The sequence below is a fragment of the Odontesthes bonariensis genome, chromosome 2 (genome assembly GCF_027942865.1).
Source record: "Odontesthes bonariensis isolate fOdoBon6 chromosome 2, fOdoBon6.hap1, whole genome shotgun sequence".
Taxonomy (NCBI): domain Eukaryota; kingdom Metazoa; phylum Chordata; class Actinopteri; order Atheriniformes; family Atherinopsidae; genus Odontesthes; species Odontesthes bonariensis.
Genome location: NC_134507.1, coordinates 29,923,208 through 29,935,895, shown reverse-complemented (window position 1 = coordinate 29,935,895; position 12,688 = coordinate 29,923,208). Strand labels below are relative to the sequence as shown.

General features: G+C 42.1%; 2 protein-coding genes across 2 annotated transcripts in view; one reads left to right on the top strand and one right to left on the bottom strand.

The window, feature by feature from the left end:
* The first annotated feature begins 2,424 nt into the window (after positions 1-2,424).
* LOC142387402 (G-protein coupled receptor 4-like) lies at positions 2,425-6,650 on the top strand. The gene is made up of 3 exons (XM_075472635.1): positions 2,425-2,610; positions 4,911-5,095; positions 6,071-6,650. Exons 1-3 carry the CDS (start codon positions 2,425-2,427, stop codon positions 6,648-6,650), a joined length of 951 nt encoding a protein of 316 aa, XP_075328750.1.
* A 3,317-nt stretch (positions 6,651-9,967) lies between these two features.
* lhb (luteinizing hormone subunit beta) overlaps positions 9,968-12,688 on the bottom strand; it is a 155,353-nt gene continuing 152,632 nt past the window's right edge. The window contains exon 4 of the mRNA XM_075481093.1: positions 9,968-10,314. Coding sequence (XP_075337208.1) covers positions 10,072-10,314 — 243 coding nt within the window. The 3' untranslated portion in view covers positions 9,968-10,071. The remainder of the gene's footprint in view (positions 10,315-12,688) is intronic.

Here is a 12,688-nt window from a genome sequence, read left to right as displayed (position 1 = left end):
ATTTCCCTCCTCGTACACCTTTAATAAGGACACGATCTTTAAGTTAACATAACATATGCAGGTAACTTTAACTAGACTGAGCTTGGTAGTACAGTTTATCCACTATTAAGAGAAGTTCCCACCACACTGGCACTGGATTTCAACACCGTCTCGACACATTACATTACATTACGGTCATTTTGCAGACGCTTTTATCCAAAGCGACTTACAATAAGTGTGTTCCACATCGGTAGGCAAAAGAACTTCAGGTCACAAGAAATCACAAGTGCATTTCCTTCCAAAACCAAACAGCTAAGAGCATAACTAGTGCTAGAGTAAGTGTGGTAAGTTAGGTACCTAGACAGATGGGAAGACAACTTAGAAAACAAAGACAATTTAGGAAACAAATAAGTGCGTAAGGAACTAGGACGAAGCAGGTGATGTCCTAAGAGGGCGGATCAGGGTAGTGTTTCCTGAAGAGGTGGGTTTTCAGCCTGTGGCGAAAGATGGGCAGCGACTCAGCTGTCCTGAAATCAGTCGGGAGATCGTTCCACCATCGGGGTGCCAGAACAGAGAAAAGCCGTGACCGTGTCGATCGTGCGCAGGGACTCCTGAGTGAGGGGGCAGCCGGCCGCCTGGAGGCCGCAGAGCGAAGTGGTCGGGCCGGGGTGTAGGGCTTGACCATAGCCTGGAGGTATGAAGGAGCTGTTCCTTCCACTGCCCTGTAGGCTAGCACCAGAGTCTGAAACTGGATGCTGCAGCTACAGGGAGCCAGTGTAGAGAGCGGAGAAGGGGAGTGGTGTGGGAGAACTTGGGGAGGTTGAGCAGCAGCTTTCTGAACCAGCTCCAAAGGTCTGATGGCAGAAGCCGGGGCGCCAGCAAGGAGGGAGTTGCAGTAGTTCAGGCGGGAGATGACAAGAGCCTGGATGAGCACCTGCGCCGCCTTGTCGGTGAGGAAGGGGCGAATCCTCCGGATGTTGTAGAGGAGGAATCGGCAGGAACGGGTCACTGATGCGATGTTTGGCGAGAACGACAGTTGGTCGTCCAGGGTCACACCCAGATTCCTCGTGGTCCGGGTTGATGTCACCACGGAGTCATCCATGGTGATGGCCAGATCTCAGAATGGGCAGCCCTTCCCCGGGAGAAACACCAGCTCAGTCTTGTCCAGGTTGAGCTTAAGGTGGTGCATCGACATCGACACCATTGCGGCGCTCATTTCATGTTTCTTACAGTCAGTGTTGCGTTTTCCTGAGGGATGATTTGCAAAAAAAAACATCCAGTGATGTCCTTCCTGCTGACTTTGACTGTTACTCAGATAAACATCACATAATCATGAGTCACGGCATCTATTTCCTCATAAAACTAACACATTTCTGTGTACTGTTCAGTGAGAACGCAGCACTGACACTGGTGTAAGGGACTGTTTCAGATGTTGGCTGTCACAGGTAAATATGGTCACATTATTCTTTTTTAGAAGAGGTTATCAAAAGCTATAAAGACAAAAAATGCTGTAAGTGGACAGCTGTGGACTTTTGGGTAAATAGTTATGTGTTTAAACCACGTTACATGAGTTAATGATGAGGTAGTGTTACAAAGTTTTACCTTTTTGTAGGAAATTAACTGATTATGTTTCAAATATTTCAAGGTGAAATCAACATTTTACCTTTCAGCTATGCATTTTGTATAATATTGCAATTATTTTCATTATTTTTCATGGATTAATGTTGTTTAATTCAATTAACTTTTATTAAGTGTCCAAACCTCAAGGTCAAAGATTGACACCCCGCTGCCTTCGCAAATTAGAGCATGTTTGATTACATATAGCTCGATATTATTGCATGTTTCTCATTATTGCATGTTTCTCAAAATAACTGTTTTCTGTGTCGATATAGAAAAATAGAAAAATGCTTTATTCATCCCCCAAATGGGGAAATTCAAATTAGTCAAGTAGCTCAAAAAATATATAAATATTTACAATGATTGTATATTAACAACAACAATAATAATACCAATTCTAGTAAAAATACTATTACTAACTAATAATAATAATAAATGACTAAATAAACAAATAAATAAATAAAAAATCAATCAATCAATTTGAGAAGAACTCAGCAGTCACTGTTAAAAGCCTTATAGCTGTGGGAACAAAAGGCTTTCTGAACCTCTCACTTCAATATAATATAACTGATGATATTCAAAATATTTCACCCTAAAATCTGTCAGAAACTGCTGTTCAACACAATGTTTCAGCAGTTCGATGAGCTTCAAAATATTAGACGAGAAAATCAAAGAAAACAGAAGAATGTGATTCGGAGTCTGAGTGAATCGTACAGAAGTAAAAATAAAGCAGAACCGCAGAACCACAGAACCACACAAGGCAAACGTTTAAATAAATGTAACTTTCTGCCTTCTCACAACCTTATCTTTAAAACATCAGGCGGAAGAATGGGAGATCTGTACAACAACGATGCCTCACCGGAGAGCCCCGTGAACACCCTGTACTCCCACCGGAGATTCAGCCAGGGCTGCTACTCAGGCGAAACTGGGTTTGTCTTCTACGTGTTGACTCTGACCATCGCTTGCATTGGCCTTCCTTTGACCCTCGTGGCCATCTTTGCTGTTTATTCACTGGTATGTATGTCATTACTAAAACATATTTAGTGTGTTTCTTGTGCCTGTCGTGTGCAGACATTTTTAAACTGTGGAGCAGGGGTCTAAAACTGCTCCGTGAAAGGGCCGGTGCTGCTGCAGGTCATTGTTCCAACCCTGCAGCAGCACAGCTGACCTGTTTCATTCAATCAGCTGAACTGTCTGCACTGAAGGTCTTAACCAGTTCAGTTCAGTTCAGCTCAGAGCTTTATTGTCCCTCCAGGGGAAATGTGATTTTCATTGGCAGTGCAACTAATACAACAACAATAAATAGAACAGTGACATAAAACAATGTCGCAGAGTATAGCACAACCAAACTTGATTTGAACAATCCTAAACAGAGTAAGAGTATAAATATCAGAGAGTATAATAAAGTGTATAAAAGATAAAAGATGCCACAAGAACAGTGCATTTAAGGATTGTGCAAATTGATTGCATTGATTGCACGTGGAACAAAGGAAGATTTATACCTATTTGTTCGTGCCCGAGGTAGCTTATATCTCCGTCCAGAGAAATGAATTCCTCCAACAATGGGTGATCAACGCTAGACAAGATGGACCGAGCCTTCTGTAAGACTCGTCTGTCAAAGATCTCTGAGAGAGAGCTGCTGCATGCCAATTATCTTATTGGCGTCTCTCACAATTTTTGTTTTTAACTGACAAATTTCCATAAAATGAGATTAAGCAAAAAGTTAAAACTGACTCAATAAAAGATCTATAAAACAAAACCATTAAGGTCTCATCAACATTGAAAGATTTTAGTTTGCGCAGAAAGTAAGGCAAGGCAAGGCATCTTTATTTATACAGCGCATTTCATACCACAGGCAACTCAATGTGCTTTACATAAAGACAAGACATTTAAAAGAACAGAAAAACAAGCAATTTAAAGAGAATAAAAAAAACAGAATTAAAATTAAAACACAGTTAAAAGCAATCAAAGAAGAGGGGAAAAAGAAAAATATAAACTCAACCATAAGCACACTGAAAGAGAAATGTTTTTAACCTGGATGTAAAAGTGCTTACAGTTGGGGCTGATTTCAGTTCTGCTGGTAGTTTGTTCCAGTTGTGTGCAGCATAACAGCTAAAAGCTGCTTCACCGGGTCCAGTTTGAACTCTGGCCTCCACTCTCTGACCTGAGTCAGTAGATCTCAGAGCTCTACTGGGTTTATACTCTACCAGCATGTCATTCATGTATTCTGGACCTAAACCATTCCGTGATTTGTAGACGAGTAGCAGAACTTTAAAATCTATTCTGTATCTGACCGGGAGCCGATGTAAAGTACAATCTCTGCTGGCCTTTTTGCAGATTGTTGAGGTATTTAGGTCATGTGTCAAGTTTTTATCAATTATTGTCCCCAAATATTTGTATGAATCCACCATCTCCACTGCTGTACCCTTAATAACTGTTGGGTAAGCTGGATGTGGTGTTTTCCTAAAGTCAATGACCATGTCCTTAGTTTTTTGAACATTTAACTTGAGGAAATGGCCGTCACACCACTCCACAAAGTCAGTTGTAACTGGCCCATGGCCGACCTCTCCACCCTGGAGTAAACTGACTAAGACTGTGTCGTCAGCAAATTTCAAGAAAGTTTAGTTGATTGAATGAAACAAGTCGGCTGTGCTGCTGCAGGGTTGGAACAATAACCTGCAGCAGCACCGGCCCTTTCACGGGGCAGTTTGACACCCCTGCTGTAGAGGAACCCTTTAGGAACAGATAATCATGACATTTTGGTTAATTGTTTGATTAACCAAGTTGTGTGTCATGTCTAATGTTCCTGAAAACAAAGGTAAATGAAAATATTTGAGAGTTAACGCAGTTTTGTGGCTCTCCAGCTGGGTCGCCCATCTTTCGCCGCAGGCTTAAAACCCATCTCTTCAGGAAACACTACCCTGATCCGCTGGGTAGTGTTTATAAGACTGGGATCATTCTGTTCTGCAAGGCAGCATCAGACTGGACTTAAACAGATATAAATGTACTGAAATACTAGCTTCTTACGCACTTATTTGTTTAATAAATTGTCTTTGTTTTCTAAATTGTCTTCCCATCGGTCTAGGTACCTAACTTACTGCACTTACTCTAGCACTAGTTATGCTCTAAGCTGTTTGGTTTTGGAAGGAAATGCACTTATGCCTACCGATGTGGAACACACTTATTGAAAGTCACTTTGGATAAAAGCATCTGCACAATGACCGTAATGTAATGTAATGTTTGTTAAAAAAAAATTGTTTTAGCCAAGATGGAGTTCAGAAGATGCTTAATTCTGTTTTGCTGTTTGCCTGCAGATACGAAATGATCACGTTGCTCCGATCTATGTCATCAACCTTCTCATTACCGACGTTATCCAGCTGTGCTGCTTGATTGTGTTGGTGGCGGTCATTGACTGGAAGACGTGTGACATATTCCTTTACATTCTTCAGATTGGTATGATGATCAGCATTTGCTTCATGGTGGTCATCTCCATGGAAAGGTAACTATCCGCTGACAGAAGTGTGTCTGAGCATTCAATTCAATTGTATTAACAGGACAGTGCATATTAATAACAGTACATCTGTAACATGCCAGAGTTAGCCAAAGGCTAGTTTTCATCTGTTATCCTGGTGGCCAGTTGTACAATGGCACCCTAAAAAAAACATGGAATGTTAAACACTAAAATCATCAACAATTAAAAACGACATATTAAAACAGTGTTAGTTCATAATAGAGAGAGCAGCAATGATGGTAGGAAACAGAGATGGGGACTCGAGTCGCTGTTTTGATGACTTGTGACTGGACTTGACAAAAAATAAAAGACTCGAGACTCGGACTTGGAAGTTGAAGACTCGGCACTTGACTTGACTTGAGACACGATGACTTGAATGACTTGAGTGTTAAGCATCTAGCATAACTTCGAACTTTGTTCGTCATTTGAAGATCCATTCTGACCAGTAAGTGCTTGTCAAATGAGCTAAAATTATCCTGTTAGCCTAGTCGGTAGTTAGCTAACGTTAGCTTGATATGATACGGGGTGGACAGGTTGGACACATTGGCCAATGATGTTTACTGACAGTTACTTATATCTTGTCTTTTCACTTTATTAAGATCAGATTCTGCAGATAAAATTGCAATAATAAGGTGACTTGACTTTGACTTGACCAAGAAAAAATTACTTGGGACTTACTTGAGACTTGCACATGTGTGACTTGGTCCCATCTCTGGTAGGAAATAGTAAGATACAAGTAGAAGTAGTTCTGAGGATCAGCATAGCTATTCTTTAAGCACACGTAGCAGCAGCAAAGTGTTTAATAAAAACATAAAATCATCACTGAGAATCAAGCATTGATAAAACCGATTAAAGCATTTGGTCGATGCCTAATAATTTAACAAACAGTGCTGATAAAATCATAAAAAGCATTTAGTTGATGAACAATCTTGGTGGCATGCGTGTGTCCGTCCGTCCTTACAGGTATCTGATGATGGCCTGGCCGCTGTGGTACAGATTCAGACGAAACATCAAGACGTCTGTGGTGGTCTGCGTGGTGGTCTGGATGCTTCCTCTTCTGTACCTCCCCATCTTTTTCTTTGCTGATATTTACACGACTGAAATCACCATCGCTTGCTTCCTGCTCATTCCTTTCCCCCTCCTCCTGTTCTTCCTCGGTGGGACCCTCAAAGCCCTGTCGGCTGCTCGCGGCGTCCCTGCTGATGAAAAACGCCGGGTCGTGGCCACTCTGGTCCTGGTGCTGTTCATTTACACCCTTTTGTTTCTGCCGCGCATTATTTTCTCCCTGGCCAAAAAACTGCGAAAACATCAAGGCTTTGAACTCGCGACCATAATTCCTGTTTACTTCAGTCCTCTGGCAGACCTGGTTCTGTACGTGTTCATGAAGAAAGGCATATGTGACAAACTTTTGGTATTTCTGTGCTGTTACAAAATGGAGCGTGATGATGTCAGCAAATCGGACGAGCATGAAGACAGCATGCACACCAGCAGCTTCACGCAGGCAGAGAGAGAGAAGGTGGAGAAAAAAGATGGAGGAGTGTAGATAAGCAGTATTCTCCTTATCTGCTCGATTGATTCATAAGTTATTGGGTAAGTTTAGCTGCACTTGGTGTGACTGATTGTGACAGTTTTAAAGAAAGTAAGACATATATTATTCCCCTTTTTTTAACACGTTGGCACAGTTTCTGAGATTTTATCGGGTTAACAGAACTAAAGATATTTACACGTTTAGCTTAAATCTAACCGATCGTTAACGTGGAATCATATCCAGCAGCTTTCCTGCACAGTTGACTGATTTAGACATGAGATGCTGAAGTAAATCATTTCAGGTCCAGTTTTTAAGGATGTGATGTGGGCAGTTTAGCATTTGAATTGGCTCAATGTTTTACATTTGGGATTTTTTAATTATGTTAATTAAATAGGGATTTCATGCCTTTTTAAAAAAATTTGTCCAAATTTTGTATAATTCTCCAGTCAGACGGAAAAAAAAATCTGTCCATCCATCCATTATCTATACCCGCTTAATCCAATTTAGGGTGGCGGAGGGGGTGGAGCCTATCCCAGCTGTCATTGGGCGAGAGGGGGACAAACAACCCTGCAGGCTCACATTCACTCCTTTGGAACAATTTAGAGTCTTTAAATCAATCTATTTCTAAATAATATCAGTTCAGCTATCAAATACAATGAATTCATGAGGTTATATTTCTCCAAACAGTAGATTTACAGCACTTACGCCAATTTAAATCCCCTTTTTTCTCTTTCCTGACCAAATCAGACGAGCATGAAGACAACATGCACACGAGCAGTTTCACGCAGGCAGAGAGAGAGAAGGAAGAGAAAAAAGATGGAGGAGTGTAGATAAACTGTATTCTCCTTATCTGCTCGATTGACTCATAAGTTATTGGGTAAGTTTAGCTGCACTTGGTGTGACTGATTGTGACAGTTTTAAAGAAAGTAAGACATATTATTCCCCTTTTTTTTTTAACTCGTTGTCACAGTTTCTGAGATTCTATTGAAATGGACGAGACAAACCTCAGTCTAAATATCACAGGGCTCTGGCTGGTGTGCTTGTATTGAAATAATGCTCCTCACAACCAGGCTGTTTTTAGGGGTGTGCCTCTTTTGTTAGGCTTCTCCCTACCGTGACGGTTTCTGGACAAGAAGGAGCTCCCAAAGAAGTTCTACCACCAAGGCTGATGGGCTTCAATGGTTTTTACGTTTGCTAAACACATGCTGTCATGCTGGCTGTTGTGCAACATAAGGAAGCCGTTCAGTCACACCGATAACATCCAAGTTCTCTTCCCATATGTATAGATTGAGTTACTTTATTGATCCCACAAGGGAAACTGTTCAGTACTCTAAGTTGTAAGTTGTCAGAACCAGAGAGCAGTAATGAATCAAGTAGATGTACACAGCATCACTCCTAGTGGTGCATGCGCACCATTTATGACTGCATTTTATATTCTTTTACTAGGATCCTTTATTAGAAACATGCTAATAAACACAGCGGGTGAGACTGACCAGAGGACCAGAGGCAGCAGCGTAGCTGGACTAAGGAGAGAATTGTCAAACAGCTCATCTACAAAGCTGCCGGTTGACCAAATACAATTAAAATAATGTCATAACACCACTCAGTGGGGTCATATGGCACTGAAAGGATCAGATTATTGGCTAAATTACAATAAGAATGAGTTGAGCAAGGGTAATTCTCCTTGGATATATGGCGTTGAATGAATGGAATCAGAGGCACAAAGCCTGTCATACCCCGGTATGATAGGTGGCGCTGTACCCATTCCAACTATTGCTAATAGAGCCACTTCCTGTTGACCTCTTCACCACCAACAACAACAACAAACTCAGGCATTGGAGAAAGATGGAGAACGCAGAGCAAGATGAAGCTACGTCCCTCTACATTTGGTCTGTGATGAGCTGCTTGTTGCACAAACTCGATGCCCAACGGAGCATTCTCCATCGCGTTGTTTGTTTCTTTCTGACGGCGACAACAACAGTAATATCGTCTCCTTTGACTTCCCGGGTCACGACCCCGGGAAAACATCTGGAGCATGCTCAGAACGCAAAGTCTAATTCACCACGTGCTTCAGCGTCTACAAGCAGGTTTAGAGTGACTTTCAACCCAGTTATCTCGGGGTCTTAATCCGATCCAATCCAATTTCTTGTCAGATTAAGGTGTCTACATGCACTTAATAACTCAGTCTGATTGTAATTTACCCAATAATCTTTCAGTGCCATGTAACCCCACTGACTGTTAATCCCTCCAGAAGTAACTGTAATAACTCACTGGAAGTTATCTAACTTCATTACCTAAACTGTTAGTGTGAGCTCGTGCTAAACAGCAAATAAATGATCGATTATGTTAAAAAACTAAACTGTCTTTGGTTCTGCCACAAAGAGCTGGAACTGATCCCTATTTAAGGCACTTTTTTTTTTCATTGAACTGGACCAAGTTGGTAATGAAGGCTGATAAAAAGAGGCTACTGCACACATAACCTGAAATATTAAGTTAATCCGCTGGGCTTTTGTATCCTCTGAGGCTGTGAGGGATGTAAGGTGGGTTGTTCAGTACAACTGACAGCAGAACATATCAGTACCACAAAACAAAGAGCCCGGGTGTGTTTTTAACTTCAGGAAACCCAAACTCTCTTTTTTTGTGTCTCCTTTAAATGTCCTAATGGCAGAACTAATCATTTCCTGGATCGCATTTAACCACCTTTTGTTAATAAATATTTATTGTAACTCAAGAATCGCATCTTTAAGACCGATGTTGTTTTATTCAGCAAATCCTCCAATCCTTACAAGTATCCTTCGCCTTACAGGACACTATTCCAGCTTTAAATATGAGCATCACACCGGCACTTTTTAGTCTATGCGGTGTTTTATGTCTTTCTGAGGAAGATGGGGATCAAACTACTGACCAGCCGCTTTGAAGATGATGGCTCCATCTCCTGAGCCGCAGATAAAAAGATGAAATACATTCTCTGCAACATTCAGGTCGCATAAAGGTACTTTAAAAGGTGCTTTTAAATCTTAATTCCCTGCTCAAACAAGCAACACATGGGGGTTGTTTTTGCTTTTTGGATATTCTATGTGTGTACAATTCATAAAGTAAACAATAAACTGTTTATTCTTTTTCAGTGTGGTGGTGAACTGTTTACTTTAAGTGTTGCTGCTATAAAAACATAAATGATTTATGAACTTGTAGTTTTCTCTTAAATATGTCAAAATGGGCTCTACGGTGGTGTATCTAGTGGCTCAAAAATAGAATTGACGGGTCAAAATTGAAACAAATGCATCCCTTACTGGTTGCTTGAAGTGGTTGATCGCACCAGTGAATGACAAATCTTTGGCTTTATGGAAGTTTAACTTTAATTTCACAAGAGAAAAAGGATCCTTTTCTCAAAGACAGCAAACCAAACTAATTGCAGGGTTATATGCGCTACGTTTTGTTACTTGAGACTGTAGTAAAAATCAATGTCATTCATGCAGAAGTCGGGCTGCAGGCTCTCGAAGGTGCAGTCGGACGTGTCCATGGCGCAGCCGCCGCAGTGGCAGCTCACAGCCACGGGGTAGCTGACGGTCGGGTCCACGCCAGGCAGGCAGTCGGTCAGCTGAAACGTTTTGTAGTAAAACTCTTGGTACGTGCACACACTTTGGTACATGTTGCTGAACCGTGTTATCATGACGGGGTCCTAAAGGGAGGCAGAAATAACAGATGAAGATGGTGAAAACAGTCACAGCATCATTGGCTGTTTGAACAAAAAGGTTGGCGGGTATCAAACTCAGCAAAAAAATCCAATCATTCTCCTTCTTATTATTCATATTATAATTAGGGCTGGGCGAGTTAACTCGTTATTTATTTAACGTCGATAAATATTTTATTGCGCATTAACGCAGGTTGTATTTTTTTATTTTTTTAAATGGGGGGGGGGGGCGTTTGTGCCTTTAATTGATAGGAAATTTCAGAGAGACGGGAAGCAGGGGGCAGAGAGAGGGGGAACGACATGCAGCACAGGGCCATCCAATGCAGAACTCAAACAGGGGCCAGCTGCAGCGAGGACTATAGCCGCTTTTGGACAGAGCCGTTCTAAGAACGCAGTTATAAGAACGGTCCTACTCGAATTTCGTTCTGATAACTATCCTTCCCCAACGGAACTGTTTCAGTCTGCATTCCCACATGAGTCGGGACTGATGCGCCGCGCGCAGCCGTCTGCGTCAGCGACGTGTTACTTTAGCGCCACATTCAACAACAAAACAAAACAAAACAAAACCCGGTAAAAGTAAGGAGAGAAGAAAAACACCACAAAGAAGCTAACATGGAGAGCAGGGAGGCCACCGTGTTCATGGTCTGCATGATGGTGATATAAATCATGGACGATCACATCAGGCGTCTAATATCGAGGCTGGAAGAGCACACAGAGAGAGTCAGGAGACGAAGGATGGAGCGCAGGCCATACTTTTTCATTTCATGAAGGAAGGAGAGCAGAGCGGTGCAGACAAAGGAGACAACGTGTAAGTTTAACTTATTAAACACCCGCCGGTTGTGTCCGTGTTGTATGAGGAAACATTTCAGCCGTGACAGCATGACATGGGGCGGAGCTACCAACCACCAAACACCTCCGTCAGATGTGTTCCTATAGAACCATGAAAAGACCCAGCCTTGGAGAAGGAGCTGAAATGGTTATAGGAACTGAGGGAGATGGTCCCGAGTTCCTGTATGTGCGAATGCGGGAGAAAACGGCCCCGTGGATTAAAAGGTTATTAGAACTGCCAAAGGTTCCTACAGCCCAAAAGCGGCTTATAGCCTCTTATACATGGGGCGCCTGCTCAACCCACTACGCCATGGACCACCCCTGTTTCATTATTTATTTAATTATTGTAAAAGTCTGTTGCTCACAGGCTTTTATTTTGTAAAGGTCCGCTGCTCACAGGCTTTTATTTTGTAAATAAGATTTCAGAACTAATAAATCAGAGAAGGTATGTTGTGACTCAGACAAGATGTTTGCAGGTTGTGCATCTTTTGACACATCCAGATGTGAGAATACAGAAGTGTACTACATCAGATCCTGCAGATGTCATTCCACGTGAGTTTGAAGGAGAACCACATGAGCGTGTGGCAGAAGCTGTGAGATAGATTAAACTGAGACCTGACTTAGAAGCAACCCCACTTGTGCAGGCTGACGTCACTTATGTTGTGTATGGATCATGTTGTGAGATCATTTGGGTAATCATGCAGGTTTTGCAGTTGTGAAGCAGGAAGGTGGAAACTTTGTGACGGTGAAAGCTGAGAAGTGTGAACGGCCATGTTCGGCACAGTTGGCTGAACTGAAGGCATTAACGGAAGCATGTCTACTGGCGAAAGGTAAGGTTACAAATGTGTACACAGATTCTGCATATGCTCATGATATTTGCTATTTGTTTGGAGCAGTTTGGAAGCAGAGAGGGTTCAGGAGGGCAGACGGAAGTCCAGTGCGACATGAGGTCCAAATGAAGGAGCTGATTGCAGCCATGATGCTCCCCGCGAAACTGGCGGTGATAAAGTGTCAAATAATCGTAAAGGTAACGAAATGGTCAGTAAAGGTAATAACGTGGCTGATGAAGCAGCGAAAGTAGCATCAAGGTACCAGCTTGCTGTTTTGTCACCAATGGTGTCACTGGAGCCAGAGGTCACGCCACCACAAGGATATTGGTCAGACATATTGGATAGACAGTCGTAGAATTTTTGGAAAGAGAAGTGATTCCTCTGTTCGTCATTCCATCAGAGATTAGCTTAAATTATGGTTCAGTGTTTTTTTAGGAAGTTGCAAAAGGCATTCTGCAGTAGCTGCGAATCAAGCAGCGCTGTGGGGCCGTTTATCATCCACAAAGTCAAAGGATGGTTGAGAGGATCAATGGAACCTGGAAAGTGAAATTGAATTGAATCTGTGCTTCAACTAAAATAAACTGGATGCTTTGCTGCTTGCACTAATGAGCTATCGTATGCAGACTCATAGCATGAAATGCTAACGGGTCGACCCATGCCGGCACCTCAGTTGAGAGGTCCCTTTAAAGGGCCCCCCACTTGAG

Bases quoted from the DNA above. Each gene is read 5' to 3' on its own strand.
- LOC142387402 (XM_075472635.1), top strand. From the start codon at position 2,425: ATGGGAGATCTGTACAACAACGATGCCTCACCGGAGAGCCCCGTGAAC. The intron at 2,611-4,910 runs GTATGTATGTCA...GTTTGCCTGCAG, and splicing joins TCTTTGCTGTTTATTCACTG to ATACGAAATGATCACGTTGC. The intron at 5,096-6,070 runs GTAACTATCCGC...CCGTCCTTACAG, and splicing joins GTGGTCATCTCCATGGAAAG to GTATCTGATGATGGCCTGGC.